Source organism: Salmo salar, chromosome 05 (assembly GCF_965601325.2).
Source record: "Salmo salar chromosome 05, fSalSal1, whole genome shotgun sequence".
NCBI classification, from domain to species: Eukaryota; Metazoa; Chordata; class Actinopteri; order Salmoniformes; family Salmonidae; genus Salmo; species Salmo salar.
Window position 1 is genome coordinate 8,342,736 of NC_138295.1, and position 22,368 is coordinate 8,365,103.

The 22,368-nt window shown below is 43.0% G+C and overlaps 2 protein-coding genes across 7 annotated transcripts; one reads left to right on the forward strand and one right to left on the reverse strand.

The window, feature by feature from the left end:
• The first annotated feature begins 1,685 nt into the window (after positions 1 to 1,685).
• Positions 1,686 to 10,840, forward strand: gpr137 (G protein-coupled receptor 137). Of its 4 annotated transcripts, none has more exons than XM_014198535.3 (8): positions 1,686 to 1,773; positions 5,585 to 6,237; positions 6,484 to 6,539; positions 6,653 to 6,893; positions 8,538 to 8,687; positions 9,178 to 9,306; positions 9,446 to 9,561; positions 9,762 to 10,832. In XM_014198535.3, exons 2-8 carry the CDS (start codon positions 5,860 to 5,862, stop codon positions 9,859 to 9,861), a joined length of 1,170 nt encoding a protein of 389 aa, XP_014054010.1. In that variant the 5' UTR covers positions 1,686 to 1,773; positions 5,585 to 5,859; the 3' UTR covers positions 9,862 to 10,832.
• Positions 10,841 to 11,390: 550 nt separating this feature from the next.
• Positions 11,391 to 21,851, reverse strand: syvn1 (synovial apoptosis inhibitor 1, synoviolin). 3 transcript variants are annotated; one of them, XM_045717846.1, is made up of 16 exons: positions 21,359 to 21,851; positions 19,556 to 19,707; positions 19,380 to 19,472; positions 18,923 to 19,075; positions 18,705 to 18,753; positions 18,183 to 18,286; positions 17,885 to 17,942; positions 16,577 to 16,676; positions 16,325 to 16,390; positions 16,057 to 16,173; positions 15,696 to 15,856; positions 13,834 to 13,983; positions 13,445 to 13,588; positions 12,997 to 13,180; positions 12,795 to 12,907; positions 11,391 to 12,651 (listed from the first exon to the last, which is right to left on the reverse strand). In XM_045717846.1, the coding sequence occupies exons 2-16, from the start codon at positions 19,685 to 19,687 to the stop codon at positions 12,458 to 12,460; spliced, it is 1,818 nt and encodes a 605-aa protein (XP_045573802.1). In that variant the 5' UTR covers positions 19,688 to 19,707; positions 21,359 to 21,851; the 3' UTR covers positions 11,391 to 12,457. The 3 variants fall into 3 exon arrangements, with proteins under 3 accessions (XP_045573802.1, XP_014054031.1, XP_014054030.1); XM_014198556.2 differs by having other exon boundaries at positions 17,885 to 18,011; positions 21,527 to 21,850; XM_014198555.2 differs by having other exon boundaries at positions 17,885 to 18,011; positions 21,359 to 21,850.
• Between the last annotated feature and the right edge of the window lie 517 nt (positions 21,852 to 22,368).

Below are 22,368 nucleotides of genomic sequence, written 5' to 3' on the forward strand. Positions count from 1 at the left end.
CAGATCATTAACCCTCTGCAGCCAGGGCTGTGGCCTCGTGGGTTATTAATCAAATGTTCCCGTCCTCTTCATATCCTGTGTACTTGTAATACTGTATTTTATAATTGTCTTTCTTGAAAGTCTTATGAAATTCTGATTTAGAAATTTAGAAATAGTCAAATTGTTTTCTTATTAAGTTTGAAGGTTCTCAGTCTGTATTTAAGATACACATGATTACACAAAAATACAAGTTATTTAAAGGAAGCTCTATCCAACTAAAATCACATTTCATAAGACTTTCAAAACGTGATGAAGAAAGGAGTACAGAGATAAGAGAGTGTAAAGGGATGAGGACCGCTGCAAAGCCAAGTGTACAGAGATAAGAGAGTGTAAAGGGATGAGAGGGAAAGTCAAAATGTAGGCACACTGACAGACAGAGGAGAGAGAAAGAGAGAGAGAAGCATTACCACTTCATAGTGCCTCCAGCCAATACTCTTGGGGAGTACGTATAGGCTAAGTGCGACAGAGACAGGCTACTCAAACACACCTTTTCATTTATTTAAAGCTGCATCTCGCTCCGTCCTGTAACAATGTTCCACTCCTGTAAGAGAGAACTGCTTTCCCCTTGTTGAGTGAAACCTGAGGAAGGGATGTGGTATGATCATGGTGTACGATGGTTCGTATTTGTGTACTTAAACAAAAAATATATATACACTACCGGTCGAAGGTTTTACAACAAGGGTTTTTCTTTATTTTTACTATTTTCTACATTGTAGAATAATAGTGAAGACATCAAAACTATGAACTAACACATATGGAATCATATATAGTAGTAAACAAAAAGTGTTAAACAAATCAACATATATTTTATATTTGAGATTCTTCAAATAGCCACCCTTTGCCTTGATGACAGCTTTGCATACTCTTGGCATTCTCTCAACCAGCTTCATGAGGTAGTCACCTGCAATGCATTTCAATTAACAGGCGTGCCTTCTTAAAAGTTAATTTGTGGAATGTCTTTCCTTCTTAATGCGTTTGAGCCAATCAGTTGTGTTGTGACAAGGTAGGGGGAGTATACTCCCTCGTTCTCTTCTCTCTCCCTCCCCCTTCTTTCACCCCCTCCACCTTCTCTCACCCTCTCCGTCCCTCTTCTCCCACCCTCTCCATCCCTCTCTCCCTCTCCATCCCTCTCCCTCACATCTCTCTCCCCCTCCTTCACTCTCCCTCTTCTCTCTCTCTCTCCGTCCCTCTCTCTCCTTCCTTATTTCCCTCCCTTCATCTTTCATCTCTCTCCCTTTCCCTCCTCTCTACCCATCCCTCCTTCTCCCTCTCTCTCTCTCTTCTCTTCCCTCACATCTCTCTCTCTCCCTGATTCTTTCCCTGCCTCCCCCACCTCTCATCTCTCTCTATCCCACCTCTGTCTAAGTGTGTGTGTGTGTGTGTGTGTGTGTGTGTGTGTGTGTGTGTGTGTGTGTGTGTGTGTAGTGTAGTGTAGTGTGTGTAGTGTAGTGTAGTGTAGTGTGTGTAGTGTAGTGTAGTGTAGTGTAGTGTAGTGTAGTGTAGTGTAGTGTAGTGTAGTGTCATTACGCACCCCCTGGGGTGGACGTTGATCGAAAGAGCGACCACAGAAACAATAGAACAGAGCTGACCCCTACAGGTTTGGTACTAGAGTTCCTTTAAACATAAACCCCGCCTCCACTGTACTACGTCATGTCTGACTACTAGGAAGTAAATCCAGATTACATTTTGTAAACCTCCCTGTCCTGAGAGATATTTTCGAATAAGGTAACAAAGGTTAGTATTTATTTATTTTGTAACTGATCAAAACTAACATTGCCATAATTGATGTATTTACTATTGAGCTAGAGAGTAAAAGAAAGAAGTAACGTTAACTGGCCCGCATAAACGTGAGTTTTCACAAAGCCAGTTGATGTAGTTAGCTGCTGACTGTAGCTGGCTAACTAACGTTTTCTCTCTAGCTGTTATTTTAGCTACGCAGATAATCACACCGTGAGCAGTGAAGATTAGGTTAGTTTAGCTAACTAGTCTTCTGGTTATATTTTCCGAGTCAGCTGCTAGTTTGAAGTTGTTTTGACATGCAGAGGGTTAAATTGAAGGGGTTAAAGTCGCCTAGTTGGAGGGAAATCCCCGATGTAGAAAGTAAACAACACCGACTTGGACAGTCTGATTAATACGGCTGTAATACACAATTAGTTGGTATAAACAGCCTAAAACTAATGACTGCAAAATCGTTTAAATGTTTTACTACAAGCCTGAATGTTGAATAAAAATACATTTGAACTTAAATCTACCGGTTGACGGTGTTCAAATGGTCGAAATTTGAGACAAACCCTGCGTTGTTAACCTGACTTATAGCGCTGGGTGTTTTTATTTATTTAACCTTCATTTAACTAGCTAAATCAGTTAATAACACATTTTTATTCACAATAACGACCTACCAAAATGCCTCCTACGGGGGCCTGGGGTTAAAATAAATAAGTCCAATATAAATCTAGGACAAAACACACATCACAACAAGAGAGAGCTTGGTTTGTTTACGTTTCTACGGTTGTTTAGATGAAGTAAAGCTACAGCTCTGTCTAGTGGTCACATCAGGGACAACAGTTGTTGACAACTGTAGCAAACCCGAACTATTTTCCCTAACTGGAACCTCATTCTCCTAACCTGCTACGTTAATTCACTTAACCTCCACGTTAATTAACCTAACCTGCTACGAAAACAAACCATCTGTGCTGACAAATGATCTGTAAGGTCCCTCAGTCGAGCAGCACATTTCAAACACAAATTGAACCACAAAAGTATTACCACACTGGTACTGAAGTTGAAATTTCTATTACCTGGCACATGCACAAAACCACGTAAACGCCCGCTGACTTCATTAGACTGAGCAATAATAACAACAACCCAGTTAGCAGGCCATTCCTTCATGTGCACATGCCTTCAGTCATGAATAAACATGTGTGTATGCGATGCATGCATACTAACTGCAGTCAGCAGGTACAGGGCCTTCAGAAAGTATTCATACCCCTTTGACTTATTCCACATTTTGTTGTGTTACAGCCTGAATTCAAAATCGATTAAATCATATTGTTTTTCTTCTGTCGCCCATCTACACATCATGAAAATGTTAAAACATGTTTTTGGAAATGTTAGCAAATGTATTGAAAATGAAATACAGAAATATCTAATTTACAAGTAAGTATATTAAGTATTCAAACCCCTGAGTCAATACATGTTAGAATCAACTTTGGCAGTGGTTACAGCTGTGAGTCTTTCTGGGTAAATCTGTAAGAGTTTAGCACATCTGGATTGTACAATATTTGCCCATTTATTATTTTCAAAATTCTTCAAGCTCGGTCAAATTGGTTGTTGATCATTGCTAGACAACCATTTAAGTCTTGCCATAGATTTTCAAGCCAAAACTGTAACTCGACTACTCAGAAACATTCATTGACTGCTTGGTAAGAAACTAATTTTACATTTTAGTCATTTAGCAGACGCTCTTATCCAGAGCGACTTACAGTAGTGAATGTATACATTTCATGCATTTTTTGGTTTGTTGTACTGGCCCCCGTGGGAATCAAACCCACAACCCTGGCATTGCACACACCATGCTCTACCAACTGAGCCACTAGGAAGGCTAGAAAACTCCAGTGTAGATTTGTCCATGTGTTTTTAGGTTATTGTCCTGCTGAAAGGTGAATTCATCTCCCAGTGTCTGTTGAAAAGCAGACTAAACCAGGTTTTCCTCTAGGATTTTACCTGTGCTTAGCTCCATTTTGATTATTTTTTATCCTGAAAAAGCTCTGCAGTAACATGATAACATAACATGATACCCATAACATGTTGCAGCCAGCACAATGCTTGAAAAGCGTGGTACTCAGTAATGTGTTCTATTGGATTTGCCCCAAACACAACACTTTGTATTCAGGACAAAAAGTTAATTGCTTTGGCACATATTTTGCAGTATTACTTTAGTGCCTTGTTGCAAACAGGAAGCATGTTTTGGAATATTTTTATTATGTACAGGCTTCCTTCTTTTCACTCTGTCAATTAGGTTAGTATTGTGGCGTAACTACAATGTTGTTGATCCATCCTCAGCTTTCTCCTATGACAGCCATTAAACTCTGTAATAGAGCGGTTTCCTTTCTCACCGGCAACTGAGTTAGGAAGGATGCCTGTATCTTTGTAGTACCTGGGTATATTGATACACCATCCAAAGTGTAATAATTTCACCATGCTCAAAGAAATAGTAAATGTCTGCTTTTTTCTAACCCATCTACCAATGGGTGCCCTTCTTTGTGAGGCATTAGACACCCTCCCTGGTCTTTGTGGTTCAATCTGTGTTTGAAATTCACTGCTGGACTGAGGGACCTTACAGATAACTGTATGTGTGGGGTACAGAGATGAGGTATCATTCAAAAATCATGTTAAACACATTATTGCACGGAGTCCACGCAACTTATTATGCGACTTGTTAAGCACATTTATACTCCTGAACTTATTTAGGCTTTCCATAACAAAGGGGTTGAATACTTATTACCTCAAGACATTTCAGCTTTAAAAATGTTAAATTAATTTGTAAACATTTCGAAAAAATATAATTCCACGTTGACATTATGGGGTATTGTGCATAGGCCAGTGACCAAAAAAATCTAAATGTAATCCATTTTAAATTCAGGCTGAAACACAACAGGATGTGGGAAAAGTCAAAGTGTGTGAATACTTTCTGAAGGCGGTGTATATGAACTGGTCAGCGCATGTACCAGGTGATAGAAACCTCAGTACCAGGTGATAGAAACCTAAGTACCAGGTGATAGAAACCTCAGTACCAGGTGATAGAAACCTCAGTACCAGGTGATAGAAACCTCAGTACCAGGTGATAGAAACCTCAGTACCAGCGCTTTAAAAGGTCGGATGAACGATACTTTCCTGTGGATATTTTCTCTCACATTTTGACCAGCTGAAAGACAAATCGCACAGAAAACAGGTAGAGAGAACGTTAAAAAGAAATGTTATTCAACATTTGGGCTTGTAAGGCACATTTTCACGATTTTGCAGTTATTAAGTTTCAAGCTGTATATGTTAGATTTAATCAGACTAACTTGGGACTGTTACTCAGCTAGCTAGCTATGTCTTAACCTCCTCTACCACAGGCTTGTGTCTAGCTACATATTGTTCTAGTTCAGCTACTTGTTAAGGCACTAACAGATGGGCAGCGAGGGTCTCATACACTACACTGGGACAAGAAGCACGGTTTGTACAAATATGAAATGAGCTGATGTCTTGAGCAGCGTTCATCTTGTAAACCAATCAAACCATGTTTTTAATGACAACAACCGGGACCGTTTGTCACTACACACGGTAGGCGGATTTCCTCGCGGTTCATTTTGCCGTTAACCGCGGCCCGTCTGTAAAGCGCCTTGACTTTTTCTTGTGACAACTTGTTCTGTACACTGAGTTCCATGTATTGCATAACGACCTACTTTATAAATAAAGTTAGGTAAGAAGTCACAGTGTAGTCTACTGTAGGGTTTCTGTCTTTTCACAGCACGTTTTCTTTTGTTGTTGTCTCTCTTCACAGTTGTCTACTATCTCTACCACCTGTGACAGTGTTGAAGCAGAGGACCATGTTATTCAAACAACTCTAACTGAAGAAAGTGTTTTAATCGCACTTTTTTAAAAATGGACACACTGAAATCCTCCCGTGTTTATTTTGAACGCTAATAAATGTGATCATATTGATCATTTTGTGATCATATTGATCATTTTGTGATCAATATATCATTTTATATACAAGGGGAAAGAACTCTCTCTTATTGCCAGTCAGTGAGTGACAGTATAGACCCATTCACCTCAATGGAAGTTCCAGTCACATCAATTCTACCCTCTAACTCCACCCTGCCTACACCTTTCCCTCTGCAACCGGCAGTGGCCCCATCAGTCCAGCTTGGATTCACCATCCTCTACACTACTCTCTACGGAAGTCTCTTCCTGGTCGTCTACGTTCAGCTCTGGCTCCTCTTTCTGTACCGACACAAGCGCTGGAGCTACCAGAGTGTGTTTCTGTTCCTCTGTCTTCTCTGGGCGGCTCTTCGCACCACTCTGTTCTCTTTCTACTTCCGTAATGCCCTGGAAGCCAATCGCCTGGCCACAGTGTTTTACTGGCTCCTCTACTGCTTCCCTGTTTGTCTGCAATTCTTCACCCTCAGTCTCATCAACCTCTACTTCACTCAGGTAAGACACATGTATTATATCTTAGATCACATGACATGCTTGCAGGACAAGTTTGTATTTTTTCCTGAGTTATGATTTGTTATGAAAGCATTAGTCTTGACACTCGTGACAGATTGTTAAATTGAGAAGCTGGCCAGTGCATGCAAGATTTGGTTTGAGGTTCTGAGACTATGAAAGTATTTGTTAAAGACTCATATGTGTTTACTTGAACTATTGTCTGGTTTCTATTCTCCTTTGTGTGTACAGGTATTACTCAAAGTGAGAGAGAAGTACAGCCCTGACACTGACCCCGGCAATGGACTGTGAGTTCCACTTCCCTCAAACTACTTGCTGCTGTTTGTGTCCTTTTTTTTGTTGTGGTTTTTGAAGTAGCTTTATTTAAATAATTTGCATTGACAAGTCTCTCTCTTGTCAGATATTGGGCGCGGTGCTTCTACGCCACCCTGAGCGGTGTGTTCCTGTGTGTCAATGTGGTGTGTGCTGCTCTCGGCTGGAACGGGGGCAGTGGAGGAGAAGGAGCTAAAACATGGAGTCTGGTTCTGATACGAGTGCTGGTCAACGACCTGCTTTTCATCTTTGAGGCTGTCTGTCTAGCTGCATTACTGCTTCTGTTAACCCGACGCTCCCCATCCACCAGCCCTTACCTGCACAGTAAGGTGAGTCCTGACTGTAGGTATCCACCAGCCCTTACCTGCACAGTAAGGTGAGTCCAGACTGTAGGTATCCACCAGCCCTTACCTGCACAGTAAGGTGAGTCCAGACTGTAGGTATCCACCAGCCCTTACCTGCACAGTAAGGTGAGTCCTGACTGTAGGTATCCACCAGCCCTTACCTGCACAGTAAGGTGAGTCCAGACTGTAGCCTTTACCTGCACAGTAAGGTGAGTCCTGACTGTAGGTATCCACCAGCCCTTACCTGCACAGTAAGGTGAGTCCAGACTGTAGGTATCCACCAGCCCTTACCTGCACAGTAAGGTGAGTCCTGACTGTAGGTATCCACCAGCCCTTACCTGCACAGTAAGGTGAGTCCTGACTGTAGGTATCCACCAGCCCTTACCTGCACAGTAAGGTGAGTCCAGACTGTAGGTATCCACCAGCCCTTACCTGCACAGTAAGGTGAGTCCTGACTGTAGGTATCCACCAGCCCTTACCTGCACAGTAAGGTGAGTCCAGACTGTAGGTATCCACCAGCCCTTACCTGCACAGTAAGGTGAGTCCAGACTGTAGGTATCCACCAGCCTTTACCTGCACAGTAAGGTGAGTCCTGACTGTAGGTATCCACCAGCCCTTACCTGCACAGTAAGGTGAGTCCAGACTGTAGGTATCCACCAGCCCTTACCTGCACAGTAAGGTGAGTCCTGACTGTAGGTATCCACCAGCCCTTACCTGCACAGTAAGGTGAGTCCTGACTGTAGGTATCCACCAGCCCTTACCTGCACAGTAAGGTGAGTCCTGACTGTAGGTATCCACCAGCCCTTACCTGCACAGTAAGGTGAGTCCAGACTGTAGGTATCCACCAGCCCTTACCTGCACAGTAAGGTGAGTCCTGACTGTAGGTATCCACCAGCCCTTACCTGCACAGTAAGGTGAGTCCAGACTGTAGGTATCCACCAGCCCTTACCTGCACAGTAAGGTGAGTCCAGACTGTAGGTATCCACCAGCCCTTACCTGCACAGTAAGGTGAGTCCAGACTGTAGGTATCCACCAGCCCTTACCTGCACAGTAAGGTGAGTCCAGACTGTAGATAATCAGCTATTCCTTAAAAGGGAATTCAACATGACAATCTTGTATTCTCTAGTCAGGAATATGATTCTTTCCTAAAAGAATTCATGCTTTTATGACATTCATTCTCCACTAACTGTAGCTGACCTAGCTATTCCTAACCTTATCCCCAAGCTAATTGGGAGGAAGTGTCTGGTGAATGAGATTTCCCTGTGTCCTAGATAAAATCCAGTGTTTCAGCTGCACATTTAACTGTGGCGCTGTGCCACGGCAAAATCTCTGCAAACAAAATGAGTAATGAATTGAAACATGGGACATCCTCATAGTAGAATATCTAGTTACAGTGATGGAGAAAGTTGTTATTGCTAATGACATACCTGATAGTGTGGACCATGCATGGTCTAATATGTTAAAATAATTTAACCAAAATGTTATTGGGTTTATTTCTGGAGGTGGAAATGTTATATTTTAGATGGTATCAGCATCATTTTATTTTAAATCATTTTGGAGTTGACTTGAATGAGTCGTTCCAATTGAATCAGCTCTACGTGGAGATTGGTATGCATCTTCTTCCCCCAGGGAACAACAGTGTGCCAGACTGCAGTACTAGGAGCAGGTGTAATACTGCTCTTCGCTAGTAGAGCATGCTACAACCTGGCTGTTCTCATACTGTCCCAGAATCACAGAGTGGAGTCCTTTGACTTTGACTGGTACAATATCTCTGACCAGGTAAAGAGCTTCATTCATGTACACTGAACAAAAATATCAAAGGAGAAATGCTCACTAACACGGACGTCAACAGATTTGTGCACAAAATTTGAGAGAAATAATATTTTTGTGCGTATGGAAAATTATTTCAGCTCATGAAACATGGGACCAACACTTTACATGTTGCGTTTTATATTTTTGTTCACTATAGTTAACATACAAAATGGTTGAATTGATTCAGTGACATTGGCAAGATGTCACTGGGAAAACTGTCTGTTTTTTTAAGGGGATCTATTTGAGAAAGTCACAGAATCTCTCTCTAATGTTGATGCATTATCAGTAGCGATGTCGATTCGTCGTCCGTAGCGATGTTGATACATCGTCGTCGTTGTCCATAGCGACGTCGATGCAAGCTGATTTTTTTTTTTAGATCAGTGACTCTGTGGAGTCCGTCTGCAATGTAGTCTCAACCTCAGACATGCACAACAACACAATGCTCGTCTTTCCTCAGGCTGACCTGCGTAGTGAACTGGGAGACAGAGGTTACTTGGCGTTCGGTGCAATTCTCTTCATATGGGAGCTGCTTCCCACCAGCCTCCTCATCCTCATCTTCAGAGTGCGCCAACCGCCTCAGGAAGATGTTAGTTTCTGTACTCTTTCCTGACCAGACCTCTAGGGTCGCTCTCCCTACGTTACGTTTCACTTCACCTATGTTTGGTTTCCATTTCTGGATTTGTATGTGTAGTTCCAGTCTGAGGTGTTTCTTCCTTCTGTCGCAGGGCAGTATTATGCCCAACAGCAACAGAGTACCGCGGCCCTACTTCTTTGATGACCCAGCAGGGGAAGACGCTGACTCAGGTGTTCCTTGGGTCAACAGCTCACATCCACACCAAAGGTAATAAACTGTCTGTTGAACATTACCAGGGTTGGAGCAAAACCATGTGGAAATTGGAATGTCAGTCTACTTTCTGAATTCAAATGGTATTTATTGACCCTAACCCTGGACATGACCTAATTGTGTAATAATCAATTCACCTGTATGGTTATTTACAACAACAAATGATTACTGTTCACGCTGTTGTCTCTTTTCACCAGCTGGTATGGATCCATCAAGGAGACGACACCTCTTGTCTTCGCCAGTAACCCTCTGGACCAGAACCAACACCACTCCTTTTACTCTACGCCACAGAACTAACTGATCCTCTGTCCCAAATGGCACCCTATTCCCTTTATAGTGCACTACTTTTAACCAGGGACCATAGGGCTCTAGTCAAATGCAGTGCACTATATAGGGTAGAGGATGCCATTTTGGACGTACCCTGTCTGTCTGCAGTGAAATGCTGAAGCGCTCTCTCTCAGGTTGCTAATAGGCGCTGCATGGTCGATCCGACATTGACGTTGGTCATGCAGCATTTACAGTGATTCGTACTTCCTGCGCTTCGCTGAGCTGTTGTCAAGGAAGTGAGTTTGTTTATACAGGACCTACCGTCAACGCGGGGTATCAAGCATAAATTGGCTTTGACCACTTCCAGCTGCAGACAGCAACACTTCATTCCAATTGACTGTTTTTGCACAAAATAAAACACCCTCGTCACTAAATAGAGCGAAGCACCTTTTAATTCATCAACATCTCCAACGGAGCCTCTTTTTATATTTTATTCCTATGATTGGTCACAATGTGTTTGTCCTCTGACCTGTGTATTCATTAGCTTGATTGCGCTATTTCATGTCAACGGAGGTGGCAAGATGACCAACACTGACACTCAGGCTATATTCATTCCACTATAGAAAGTTTATCAACTTTTCTGAAAGGACCAAATGTCATTTATTTTGTGAAGGCGTTTCCTACTTGCCGTCTACCTAAAAGGCACTGTAAAATCTGCATGACCACTTCCATAAGTAATGCAGACAAGACTAGTTTGTCATTTTATGCGATTGTACATTGAAGTAAACTAACTTATTTAATCAGATATCACCTGTCGTTTTAGCAGTTATGGACCGAATACCTCTTCCTTCTCACCAGCATCCATTTTATAAGGGAATTTTCTAGGTGCTTCGTAGCTAAACAGAATATACTCAGATTGTGTAAATGTGTGATTTATACTGAAAAAAAAAAGCACTGTTCTCATGTTTTATGAGCTGAAATAAAAGATCCCAGAAATGTTCCATACGAATGAAACGCTTATTTCTAAATTTGTGAGCATTTTTCTTTTGCCAAGATAATCCAGCATATCAAGCTGATTACACAGGTGCACCTTCTGCTGGGGACAATCAAGGGCCACTGTAAATGTGCAGTTGTCTCGCAACACAATGCCACAGATGTCTCAATTTGAGGGATCATGCAATAAAATTTGATTTAAATTGGCATGCTGACTTGAATGTCCACCAGAGCTGTCAATTTTTATTTCTCTGTCATTTTATGGCTGCGCTCCTGCCCAGGCATGTGAAATCCATAGATTAGGACATTTCTAACTCCATAAGTAATTGTTGAATTTATATTTTGTTCAGTATAATGTGTCTCAACACATTAAACGTGAACAAAAATGAATTTCTTCTAGGTTGGTGCTCCTCTTTTCCTCAGTTTAGGGCTGGATTCACAAGAGGTGGTAGGTTTGCCACCAGCTGAGTAGTTTGTGTTGGTCTGTCTTTCCTAGTTAGAGATGAATATTCAGCTCCTGATAGTGAACCCATCCATGTAGTACATCCCAACAAAGACATGACCTCTGACATTTCAATGGTTTATTCTGCAGTATGTACAGATCATCCTAGTAAAACTTTACAGTATGTACAGGTTAAATCAACCCACTTTCCTATTAAGTTATAATACCCCCGCAGCAAAATCTTGAGAAATCTGAAATTACAAAAACAAAAAGTATAATCTCATCCATCACTCTGGACACTATGGCTACACCCTATTCCCTAGATAGGTCTCTGGTTGAACGTAGTGCACTATGCACTACATAGGGAATAGGGGGCCCATTTCAGACATCGCTTCCTTTAACTCAAAAGGGTCAGACCCTCCCTGTAACACGGTCTGACAAGCAGGACAGTAAGGGGGATCCATTTTACAGTGACGAAGAAAAAGCAACCTCTCACAGTTGGATTGACTCCACGGTAGGAGAAGTAGAAGTGACCTGAGATTTAAAACACTGTCCACTTTGTTGTCACTGACCAAGAAGTCAGCTCTCAGGTCAGGTCTGTATTTGAAGAAGTCAGCTCTCAGGTCAGGTCTGTATTTGAAGAAGTCAGCTCTCAGGTCAGGTCTGTATTTGAAGAAGTCAGCTCTCAGGTCATGTCTGTATTTGAAGAAGTCAGCTCTCAGGTCAGGTCTGTATTTGAAGAAGTCAGCTCTCAGGTCAGGTCTGTATTTGAAGAAGTCAGCTCTCAGGTCATGTCTGTATTTGAAGAAGTCAGCTCTCAGGTCAGGTCTGTATTTGAAGAAGTCAGCTCTCAGGTCAGGTCTGTATTTGAAGAAGTCCGGTCTGTGTGTTTGAATATCACTCCTCAGTATTGGGTGAAGAGTGGTGAAACAAAACACCTGCATATGGATCATAAGATGTCAGGCAGTTGAAAAAGAAAATCTTGCTTTTAATATGTTCCAACAACGAAAAGGTTGTGGAACAACAGTTGTTCCTTCTTCCTCTCTCTCGGCTGTCTGAGTTTAAACAGCACAAAACACAGAGCCAGGAGGGGGAAAAAGAGAAAAATAAAATACATCTCTTATTATTGATTGGTAATCAATAATGTATTGATTGATAAGTCAGTTCCCAGAATGCATCAGTAGGCATGTATCAGTGGTCAGGAGGAGGGGGTGTGGTCTCGAGTTTGCGGAGACGACGGCGCCTCAACTCTGAAGGGTTGGGCTCTCCGTCTTCGCCAACTTCCTCGCCTTCCTCTTCATCCCGCTTGTCTTCACTGTCGACCAGCGTGGTAGAGTCTGGCTGGGAGAAACCTGTGGCCCCATTCACAGCTTCAAGTTCAGCGGCTGGAGAGTAAGAGACAAGAGGAGCGAAACAAAGGTGAGAAAATGTGTCTACAGTGTAAAACATACCGCTTCAAAATCCCACTAACAGCTAGTCCGGATTCATGTTCACTTCACAATATCAGTCAGTCAATAGGAGGACTTACCTGTACTGCTCTGAGAGTCGTTCTCCTGGTTCTCCTGGGTTTCTGCACTAGTGGAGGGAGGAGATGATCCACTGGCCTCGCCAGCAGCACTGCTGGTTTCTGACTGAGGAGGACTGAGGAGCAAAGGAGTAGTATGATAATCACATGCTTAACAATAATGGAAATGTTGACCCACATAAAAATGAAAACCAGGCATCATTACGTAAGCGTGGCGACGGTAGTGAGGTAGTGGTGGATGTTGAGCATGGCAGCGTCCAGTAGAGTGTGGATGTTGTGGAGACAACGCAGTCTGGCCTCCAGGCCTCTACGGCCCTCCTGCTCCAGCTCCCTCAGTTCAGCCTCTGACATGGTGGACAGGGCCGGGGGAGGAGGGGGCATGGAGGACACTGGGACAGAGTACACAGCGTAACAAGGTTATTAAAGATATCCAGCCTTAATACAGATGTATTGTGAACATCTTAGCCCTCCCTCGGCAACAGCCCTCCCTCGGCAACAGCCCTCCCTCGGCAACAGCCCTCCCTCGGCAACAGGGTAAATAAGAACAAAACTGTTGCTAAAAATGTTGAAAATGGTGGCCCATCTACAATAGTATTTTCATGGAGGCTTCCTTTATAAGTGAAGGAGTAAGTAGGAATGAATCCAGATCTTACCAAACGGTGGAGGTGGTGGCATAGTCAGCCATGGAGCTGAGGGGAACGGTGGGGGTGGGAAGGAGGGGAAGGGGAACCCAGGCATAGGGCCTCCTGGAGCAGGAGCAGCACCGACTGTACTGGCCCCAGTGGACTGACCGGTGCCTGATTCACACAAGGAGAAATTATGACTTTAAATGTTCACAGAATGTTAGGACAGACACTTTAGGGCTGGTCTTCCAGGCCCAATTGAGAATCTCTATTGAACGGGCCATATCGTCATCTAGGTCAGGGAAACCTCTAATTGGCTCGAATGTGGAGATTGGTCTGCGTCTACCCTCCCATTCAGAAAAGATAAGACTGACAATTTGACAGATACCTAAGTACCAGAGAGTAGAAATGAGACTCACCAGCGCCCTGAGTCTGAGCTGCCTCTGTAGCCCCAGGGGCATCTGTGGCCCCTGGGGCGCCAGGAGCACCAGCAGGGGGGGCCGCTCCAGGGAAGGGGCCCCAGAAAGGAAACAGCCCTGGGGGGAAGTGGGGCATCATTCCAGGGCCAACTAGATGAGACAAGGGGACAAGAGGGAGAAGCATGTCAGTCAGCCACTTGGGAGTCAACCCAGTTTACAGCTAGTAACTTCATGAAACTAAACTCAGGAAAAAAAAAAAGAAACGTCCCTTTTTCAGGACCCTGTCTTTCACAGATAATTCGTAAAAATCCAAATAACTTCACAGATCTTCATTGTAAAGGGTTTAAACAGGGTTTCCCATGGTTGTTCAATGAACCATAAACAGTTAATGAACATGCACCTGTGGAACGGTCGTTAAGACACTAACAGCTTACAGACGTTAGACAATTAAGGTCACAGTTATGAAAACTTAGGACACTAAAGAGGCCTTTCGACTGACTCTGAAAAACACCAAAAGAAAGATGCCCAGGGTCCCTGCTCATCTGCGTGAACGTTCCTTAGGCATGCTGCAAGGAGGCATGAGGACTGCAGATGTGGCCAGGGCAATAAATTGCAATGTCCGTACTGTGAGACGCCTAAGACAGCGCTACAGGGAGACAGGACGGACAGCTGATCATCCTCACAGTGGCAGACCACGTGTAACAACACCTGCACAGGATCGGAACATCACACCTGCGGGACAGGTACAGGATGGCAACAACTGCCCGGGTTACACCAGGAACGCACAATCCATCAGTGCTCACTCTGTCCGCAATAGGCTGAGACGGCTTGTAGGCCTGTTGTAAGGCAGGTCCTCACCAGACATCACCGGCAACAACGCCGCCTATGGGCACAAGCCCGCCGTCACTGGACCAGACAGGGCTGGCAAAAAGTGCTCTTCACTGATGAGTCGCGGTTTTGTCTCACCAGGGGTGGTGGTCGGATTCGCGTTTATCGATGAAGGAATGAGCGTTACACCGAGGCTTGTACTCTGGAGCGGGATTGATTTGGAGGTGGAGGGTCCGTCATGGTCTGGGGCGGTGTGTCACAGCATCATCGGACTGAGCTTGTTGTCATTGCAAGCAATCTCAACGCTGTGCATTACAGGGAAGACATCCTCCTCTCTCACGTGGTACCCTTCCTGCAGGCTCATCCTGACATGACCCTCCAGCATGACAATGCCACCAGCCATACGGCTCGTTCTGTGCATGATTTCCTGCAAGACAGGAACGTCAGTGTTCTGCCATGGCCAGCGAAGAGTCCGGATCTCAATCCCATTGAGCACGTCTGGGACCTGTTGGATCGGAGGGTGAGGGCTAGGGCCATTCCCCTCAGAAATGTCCGGGAACATGCAGGTGCCTTGGTGGAAAAGTGCGGTAACATCTCACAGCAAGAACTGGCAAATCTGGTGCAGTGCATGAGGAGGAGATGCACTGTAGTACTTAATGCAGCTGGTGGCCACACCAGATACTGACTGTTATTTTTGACCCCCCCTTTGTTCAGGGACACATTATTCCATTTGTTAGTCACATGTCTGTGGAACTTGTTCAGTTTATGTCTCAGTTGTTGAATCTTACGTTCATACAAATATTTACACATGTTAAGTTTGCCGAAAATAAACGCAGTTGACAGTGAAAGGACGTTTCATTTTTTGCTGAGTTTATTACTAGGTTCCTATCAGATATATAGTAACTTCATGAAACAACTACTAGGTTACTATCAGATATCTAAATATTTAACCTGTTCCAGTTGAACTATCAGTGCAGATGGATATATATTTGACGTTAGACAATGGATGTGTTGTTCTGTGTGGTGCTACCCACCGTTCCCAGGTGGACCAGGGACAGGGGCGTTGGCAGGTGCTGCTGGGGCAGGAGGCTGGGCAGGGGCTGGGGTGGGAGGCTGGTTGGGGTTCGAGGCCCGGAGGACATCCATACGACATGTAGGACACGTCTGCTGTCTCTGGAACCAGGAGCGAAGGCAACTGGGATACAAAATGAAGGAAAAGGTTAGTTAGCTACACAGAGTTGGTGACATAAACAGCAGAAAACCAACAGGACCAGCCAAAACAATAAATGGGACAAAAATGACAAGTCAAATATCAAAAATGTTCTTATCTTATTTTCTACTTTCTGATACCTTTCTGTCTAAAATAAGTAGAGCGTAGATGTATCCATAAAATACCTAGAGTGGAAGATATGGTTGCAAGGAAGTTTCTTGGCTCCAGTCACCATTTCTTCACGACAGATGATACACACGTTGTCTGAAGCCAGCAGATCTTCAGGAGTGGCATCTGGGTAACTGCAGAGATACAGAGTTCATTGACTAGTCCACTGATGTTTAGTCAATGTTTTTCCTCCTAAAATGATGAATATGGTAAGAGGAATGATTCTTTCCCCCCATTGTGGATACCCAAAATAACAAACAAAAAACAGATGCATTGCACACTCACAGTGTATTCATGTTGCGGATGGCTCGCCGCGACATTATTGCATCTGTTACTGCTTTCTTGAACTGCCTAGAGAACAGAATCCAGAAATTCAAGTGTTCTAATGGTTACATCTGCCTCTTATAACAATAAAATGATAGAAGATAATCTGTTGGCCGGGTAACATATGGAGTCTTCAGAGAGACCTGGCTTCCAGGTCTAAGAACTTTAGAATGGTATCTTTATTCTAGGGTTTAGAGCAGCGGTGTTGCTCACCTCATCGCCAGGTACATGGGCCGGATGGCGAACAGGGGGAAGGTGTGAACCTTTATCATGATGGTCATGAACGCCATGTACAGGAGGACCTTGATGAAACCTTGGAGGGAAGAGTGGAGAGATTTGAACGTCTTATATATTTACTGATGTGGATAATATATATGACCAGTTTCCTGGACCCAAAACAAGCCTAGTCCTGGACTAAAACATGCTTAATGGACATGCTTTTCATTCTAAGAAATGTGGCTTAATGTGAATTAATGAAGTGGATCCAAGAAACTGGACATTTAAAGTTGCATCGCAAGTGTAGAGCATCTTTAGCGATAAAGGTATCATACCAGTGTAGAGCATCTTTAGCGATACAGGTATCATACCAGTGTAGAGCATCTTTAGCGATACAGGTATCATACCAGTGTAGAGCATCTTTAGCGATAATGGTATCATACCAGTGTAGAGCATCTTTAGCGATAAAGGTATCATACCAGTGTAGAGCATCTTTAGCGATACAGGTATCATACCAGTGTAGAGCATCTTTAGCGATACAGGTATCATACCAGTGTAGAGCATCTTTAGCGATAAAGGTATCATACCAGTGTAGAGCATCTTTAGCGATAAAGGTATCATACCAGTGTAGAGCATCTTTAGCGATAAAGGTATCATACCAGTGTAGAGCATCTTTAGCGATACAGGTATCATACCAGTGTAGAGCATCTTTAGCGATAAAGGTATCATACCAGTGTAGAGCATCTTTAGCGATACAGGTATCATACCAGTGTAGAGCATCTTTAGCGATAAAGGTATCATACCAGTGTAGAGCATCTTTAGCGATACAGGTATCATACCAGTGTAGAGCATCTTTAGCGATACAGGTATCATACCAGTGTAGAGCATCTTTAGCGATAAAGGTATCATACCAGTGTAGAGCATCTTTAGCGATACAGGTATCATACCAGTGTAGAGCATCTTTAGCGATACAGGTATCATACCAGTGTAGAGCATCTTTAGCGATACAGGTATCATACCAGTGTAGAGCATCTTTAGCGATACAGGTATCATACCAGTGTAGAGCATCTTTAGCGATACAGGTATCATACCAGTGAAGAGCATATTTAGCGATAAAGGTATCATACCAGTGAAGAGCTCAGTTTAAAGAGTATATTTAGCGATACAGGCATCATACCAGTGTAAAAGATTATATTTAGTGATACAGGCATCATACCAGTGTAGAGCTCAGTGTAAAGAGTATATTTAGTGATAAAGGTATCAAACCAGTGTAAAGTACTATATTTAGTGATAAAGGTATCATACCAGTGAAGAGCTCGGTGTAGAGCATGTAGACTGCTTTGTTGTCCCAGGGGTTGTCACTCTGGAGGTGAACAGTGTGGAGGGTGTACTTGATGAAGGTGGTGAGCACCATGGTCATTAGGATGGCATACTAAACAACAACAGTGTTATTATTCTGAGAAGTGTGCTGAAGTATAACCAACTGCTTTGATTCATCAAGACAATGAAAATTACTATATATATATATATATATATAGCAGGCATATAGGAATAAAGTTTCACATGACAGATTCAGAAAATGACAATTTATAGTTTAACAAACCTCAAATCCAAAGACTAGTTGGACAGAGGCGCCTCGTGTGATGATACTATGACAGGCATGGTTGACAAACAGGAAGTCCAGGATTCCCAGCAACACCATCAGAGCTGTGTGAGAGACACAATGATTTAGATAATCCGTCCATTCCTCCCAGTGATTTTGACTGAACACACTAGTACAGGCCTAGACGTTCTTGCCCAGATATGCCAGTTGCGTTATCAAGCTACAATGTCGATGTGCTGTTTTACTGGTCTGCACCAGCTGCATCAGTCTAATATATTTGCATACAGCTTTATTTTAAGAAACATCACTTGGAACTAAAAACAACAGTTTCACATAGCTGTGACTAAATCAGTAACACTCCAATAAGTAGTAACAATTACAGTACTGATATACACTGTAGGGTCTATTGAAAGACAGTATAACTCATACTGTAAACCAGTGAAGGGCCCATTACAAAGATACTGTATATCACTGGGTGGGCCTTTAACACCTTGAAGAGATATAACCCACAGATATACTCACAGAACACCCTGAAGTGGAAGACCCAGGATATATTAGGACTTCTCTCCATCTGAATGAGAAGGTGGGAAAATATCATCAGAACAGACACAGAGACACGTGCTTTCCTTTCACGTTCATTGTCACTTTATAGATGGTAAACACGTTTGTTGTAAAGTAACGAAAATGTCTGAACTATGTGAATTATCTATACAAATGTGTTTAACGTGTAACAGCCTCACAAAGTCAACCCTGTCCTCAGCCAGCCAGTGGAAGCACTTGATGAAGAGCAGCAGGGTGAATAGGGCAACGAAGCGGGGAGAGAAGTCATCCCTGAACACCGTAAAGGCCAGACACGTCTCTGTGACAGCATACCAGGATCGCTCTATCAGATGCTAAAGGAAGAGGAAGTTGAATCTTAGTGATAACCTTTTTACACTATCATACTGATAGTATTTGACATTTTGTTTTCAGATTTTCCTTTCCAGCATCAGTCTAACAAATATGGTGGATGTGTAACCAAGACAACACAGCTCAGGAGTGTGCAAAGGGTATGATGGTTGAGTCACAGACCTAAGCAACAACAGCATTACATTACATAGAAGTCCAGTGCCAGTTATTGAGAAATACAGATCTGGTACTCTAATAAACCAAGCAGGAGTAAACAAACACTGAAATAACATTTAAATTGGTTCATACCTCCATCTCTGCAGCTCTCAGCTGTCCGAAGAAGATTTTACGCATGAACTTTCCCAACAGGAACACCAACACAAACGCCTGGATGTACAACACCTGACACAAAGAGGAGAGGAAGCCACGTTACAGACCATACATCTGATAAACATATCACACAGGGAATGTAGAGAACTACTCACTGCCATACTGGGGCTACTCTTGGTGAGGTAGACCACGGTGGGGTAGAACTGGTGTTTGAGAAAGTAGGCATGGGCAATCACAGCGCCAGTCAGAGCCAGACTGGTGGCAGTCACCAGGGCTGCACGCACCATGGTGTAGGCAGTATCTACAGCTGTGGGGTAGGATGACAATCAGAATGTAGAGCAGGTTAAGATATTGTCATTTCATAATCCTGGCTGTTGGATAATCCAATTGCTTCCTTATAGCGAACTAGCTAGCGAACTAACAAGTAACAGTCACTGAATAAATACATGTATGTTGACAGCTGCCTAGGGGCAAGTGTAAACAGAGCAATGTTTCAACTGTACAAAAATATAAAACGCAACATGCTACAATTTCAAAGATGTTACTGAGTTAGTTCATACAAGGAAATAAGTTAATTGAAACAATTTTCAGCTTCCATGAATTCTGTACAGATCCTTGCGACATGGGGCTGTGCATTATCCTGAAACATGAGGTGATGGTGGCAGATGAATGGCAACATGGGCCGTAAGATCTCGTCACGGTAACTCTGTGCATTTCAAATTGCCATCGATAAAATGCAATTGTGTTTGCTTTCCGTAGCTTATGCCTGCCCATACTACCCCACCGCCACCACGGGGCACTCTGTACACAACGTTGACGTCAGCAAACCGCTCACCCACACGACACCATACACATGGTCTGCGGTTGTGAGGCCGGTTGGACGTGCTGCCAAATTCTCTAAAACAATGTTGGAGGCGGCATATGGTAGAGAAAGTAACATTAATTCTCTAGCAACAGCTCTGGTGGACATTCCTGCAGTCAGCATGCCAATTGAACACTCCCTCAAAACTTGAGACATCTGTGGCATTTTGTTGTGTGACAAAACTGCACATTTTTAGAGTGGCCTTTTATTGTCCCCAGCAAAATCAAATCAAACTTTGTCACATGTACCGAATACAACAAGTGTAGACCTTACAGTGAAATGCTTACTTACAAGCCCTTAACCAACCGTGCAGTTCAAGAGTTAAACAAATATTTACCAAATAAACTAAAGTAAACAATTATAAGTAACAATAAAATCGCAATAAGGAGGCTATATACAGGGGGTACCTGTCCAGAGTCAGTGTGAGGGGTACAGGTTTGTTGAGGTCATTTGTACATGTAGGTAGGGGTGAAGTAACTATACATAGAGAATAAACAGCGAGTAGCAGCAGGATACTCGGGGGTCTGTCTAATGATCATGCTGTTTAATCAGCTTCTTGATATGCCACACCTGTCAGGTGGATGGATTATATTGGCAAAGGAGAAATGCTCACTAACAGGGATGTAAACACATTTGAGATAGCTTTTTTCTATGAAATGTTTTTGTGTGTATGAAACATTTCTGCTCATGAAACATGGGACCAACACTTTACATGTTGCGTTCACATTTTTGTTGAGTGTAGATTGACATCTTCACTCAATTTAATCAAGCCTTAATGTCGTTAAAACTATAACTGCATTGTTGAAATGCCATATTTAATCTACCAAGCTAGGTAGATGTATCGGATGACAAGTTAATAACAAGACAGCTTGCTTAGTAGATATTATGCTAGCCCACTATTCAACTCAGCCAATACCTAGCTAGTTAACAATGCAATGTTATAGTTGAGGGGATGTGTTAGCTAATCTGGGCTGGAAGGGACAGCTAGCTTGGCTGCTCTTTCTCTGCATAGCCAGCTATTTTAGTAGTTAGCTGTACAGTAATGTCACTGCAGTGCGAAACTAATATGGATAGCTAGCTAACGTTAGCTACTCACGGATTCGATGTCGTTTTTGTCACGGAATGCACTTTTTGAGCTTGTTCCAACGCTTTGATTGGGGCGTTCACTATGATTACAAGATGTATCAGGTCTCTCAACTATATTACGACCAATTAATTGTCCCTTCTTCAAGCATTTCGCTTTCTATTTAACTAACATTTATACCTCAGCCCCAAAGACGCCTGAGTCTCCGATACGTGTTTATCTTTGGCTTGCTCGTCCAAGTGGCCACCTCACTTCCGGGGAAATCCAAACTCGCTAACTAGCAAGAGATTGAAGTGTTTATGCGCTCGATGGAAACCGTTTGTTGGCTGTTAAACGAAGAAAAGCAATTGGATAGATAGCAAGCTAACTGACGTTACATTTCAATAGAAACCGTCACACTTAATTGACAGAATTCGCGTCAGTGTTGTAGCTAGCTACCGTTAGCTAACGGACTGTTCTGAATGGGAGTGTATGGGTTTTCACACCAGCGTACCCCGGTTAATATTTGGCATTGGATTTGTACCCTGGTGACAGTTAAAGACCATATTTTAGTAGACATGGGGTAACTCAACGCGGACCAATAGATGAACAGGAATATATATTTGACCAATGGTGGTCTGGCAAGTTGATTTCCTATCACGTACTAGCGCCAATCAAATGATGGGTTTTATTAACCGTAATGACTGTAGTGCCGCACCATTAAAATGTCAGCATCGCAACCCACCAATGCTTGTTTTTCAATAGAAGTTGTCGTGTCAACAGACAACTAAGCACAAAAGTGTTAAAAAATAATATTAAAACAGGTGAACAACATGTAGTCACTGTTACCCATTACCGGTTAACTTTGTGCTAATTTATTTTGTAATTGTATTTATTTAACCTTTATTTAACCAGGTAGGCAAGTTGAGAACAAGTTCTCATTTACAATTGCGACCTGGCCAAGATAAAGCAAAGCAGTTCGACACATACAACAAGAGTTACACATGGAGTAAAACAAACATACAGTCAAGAATATAGTAGAA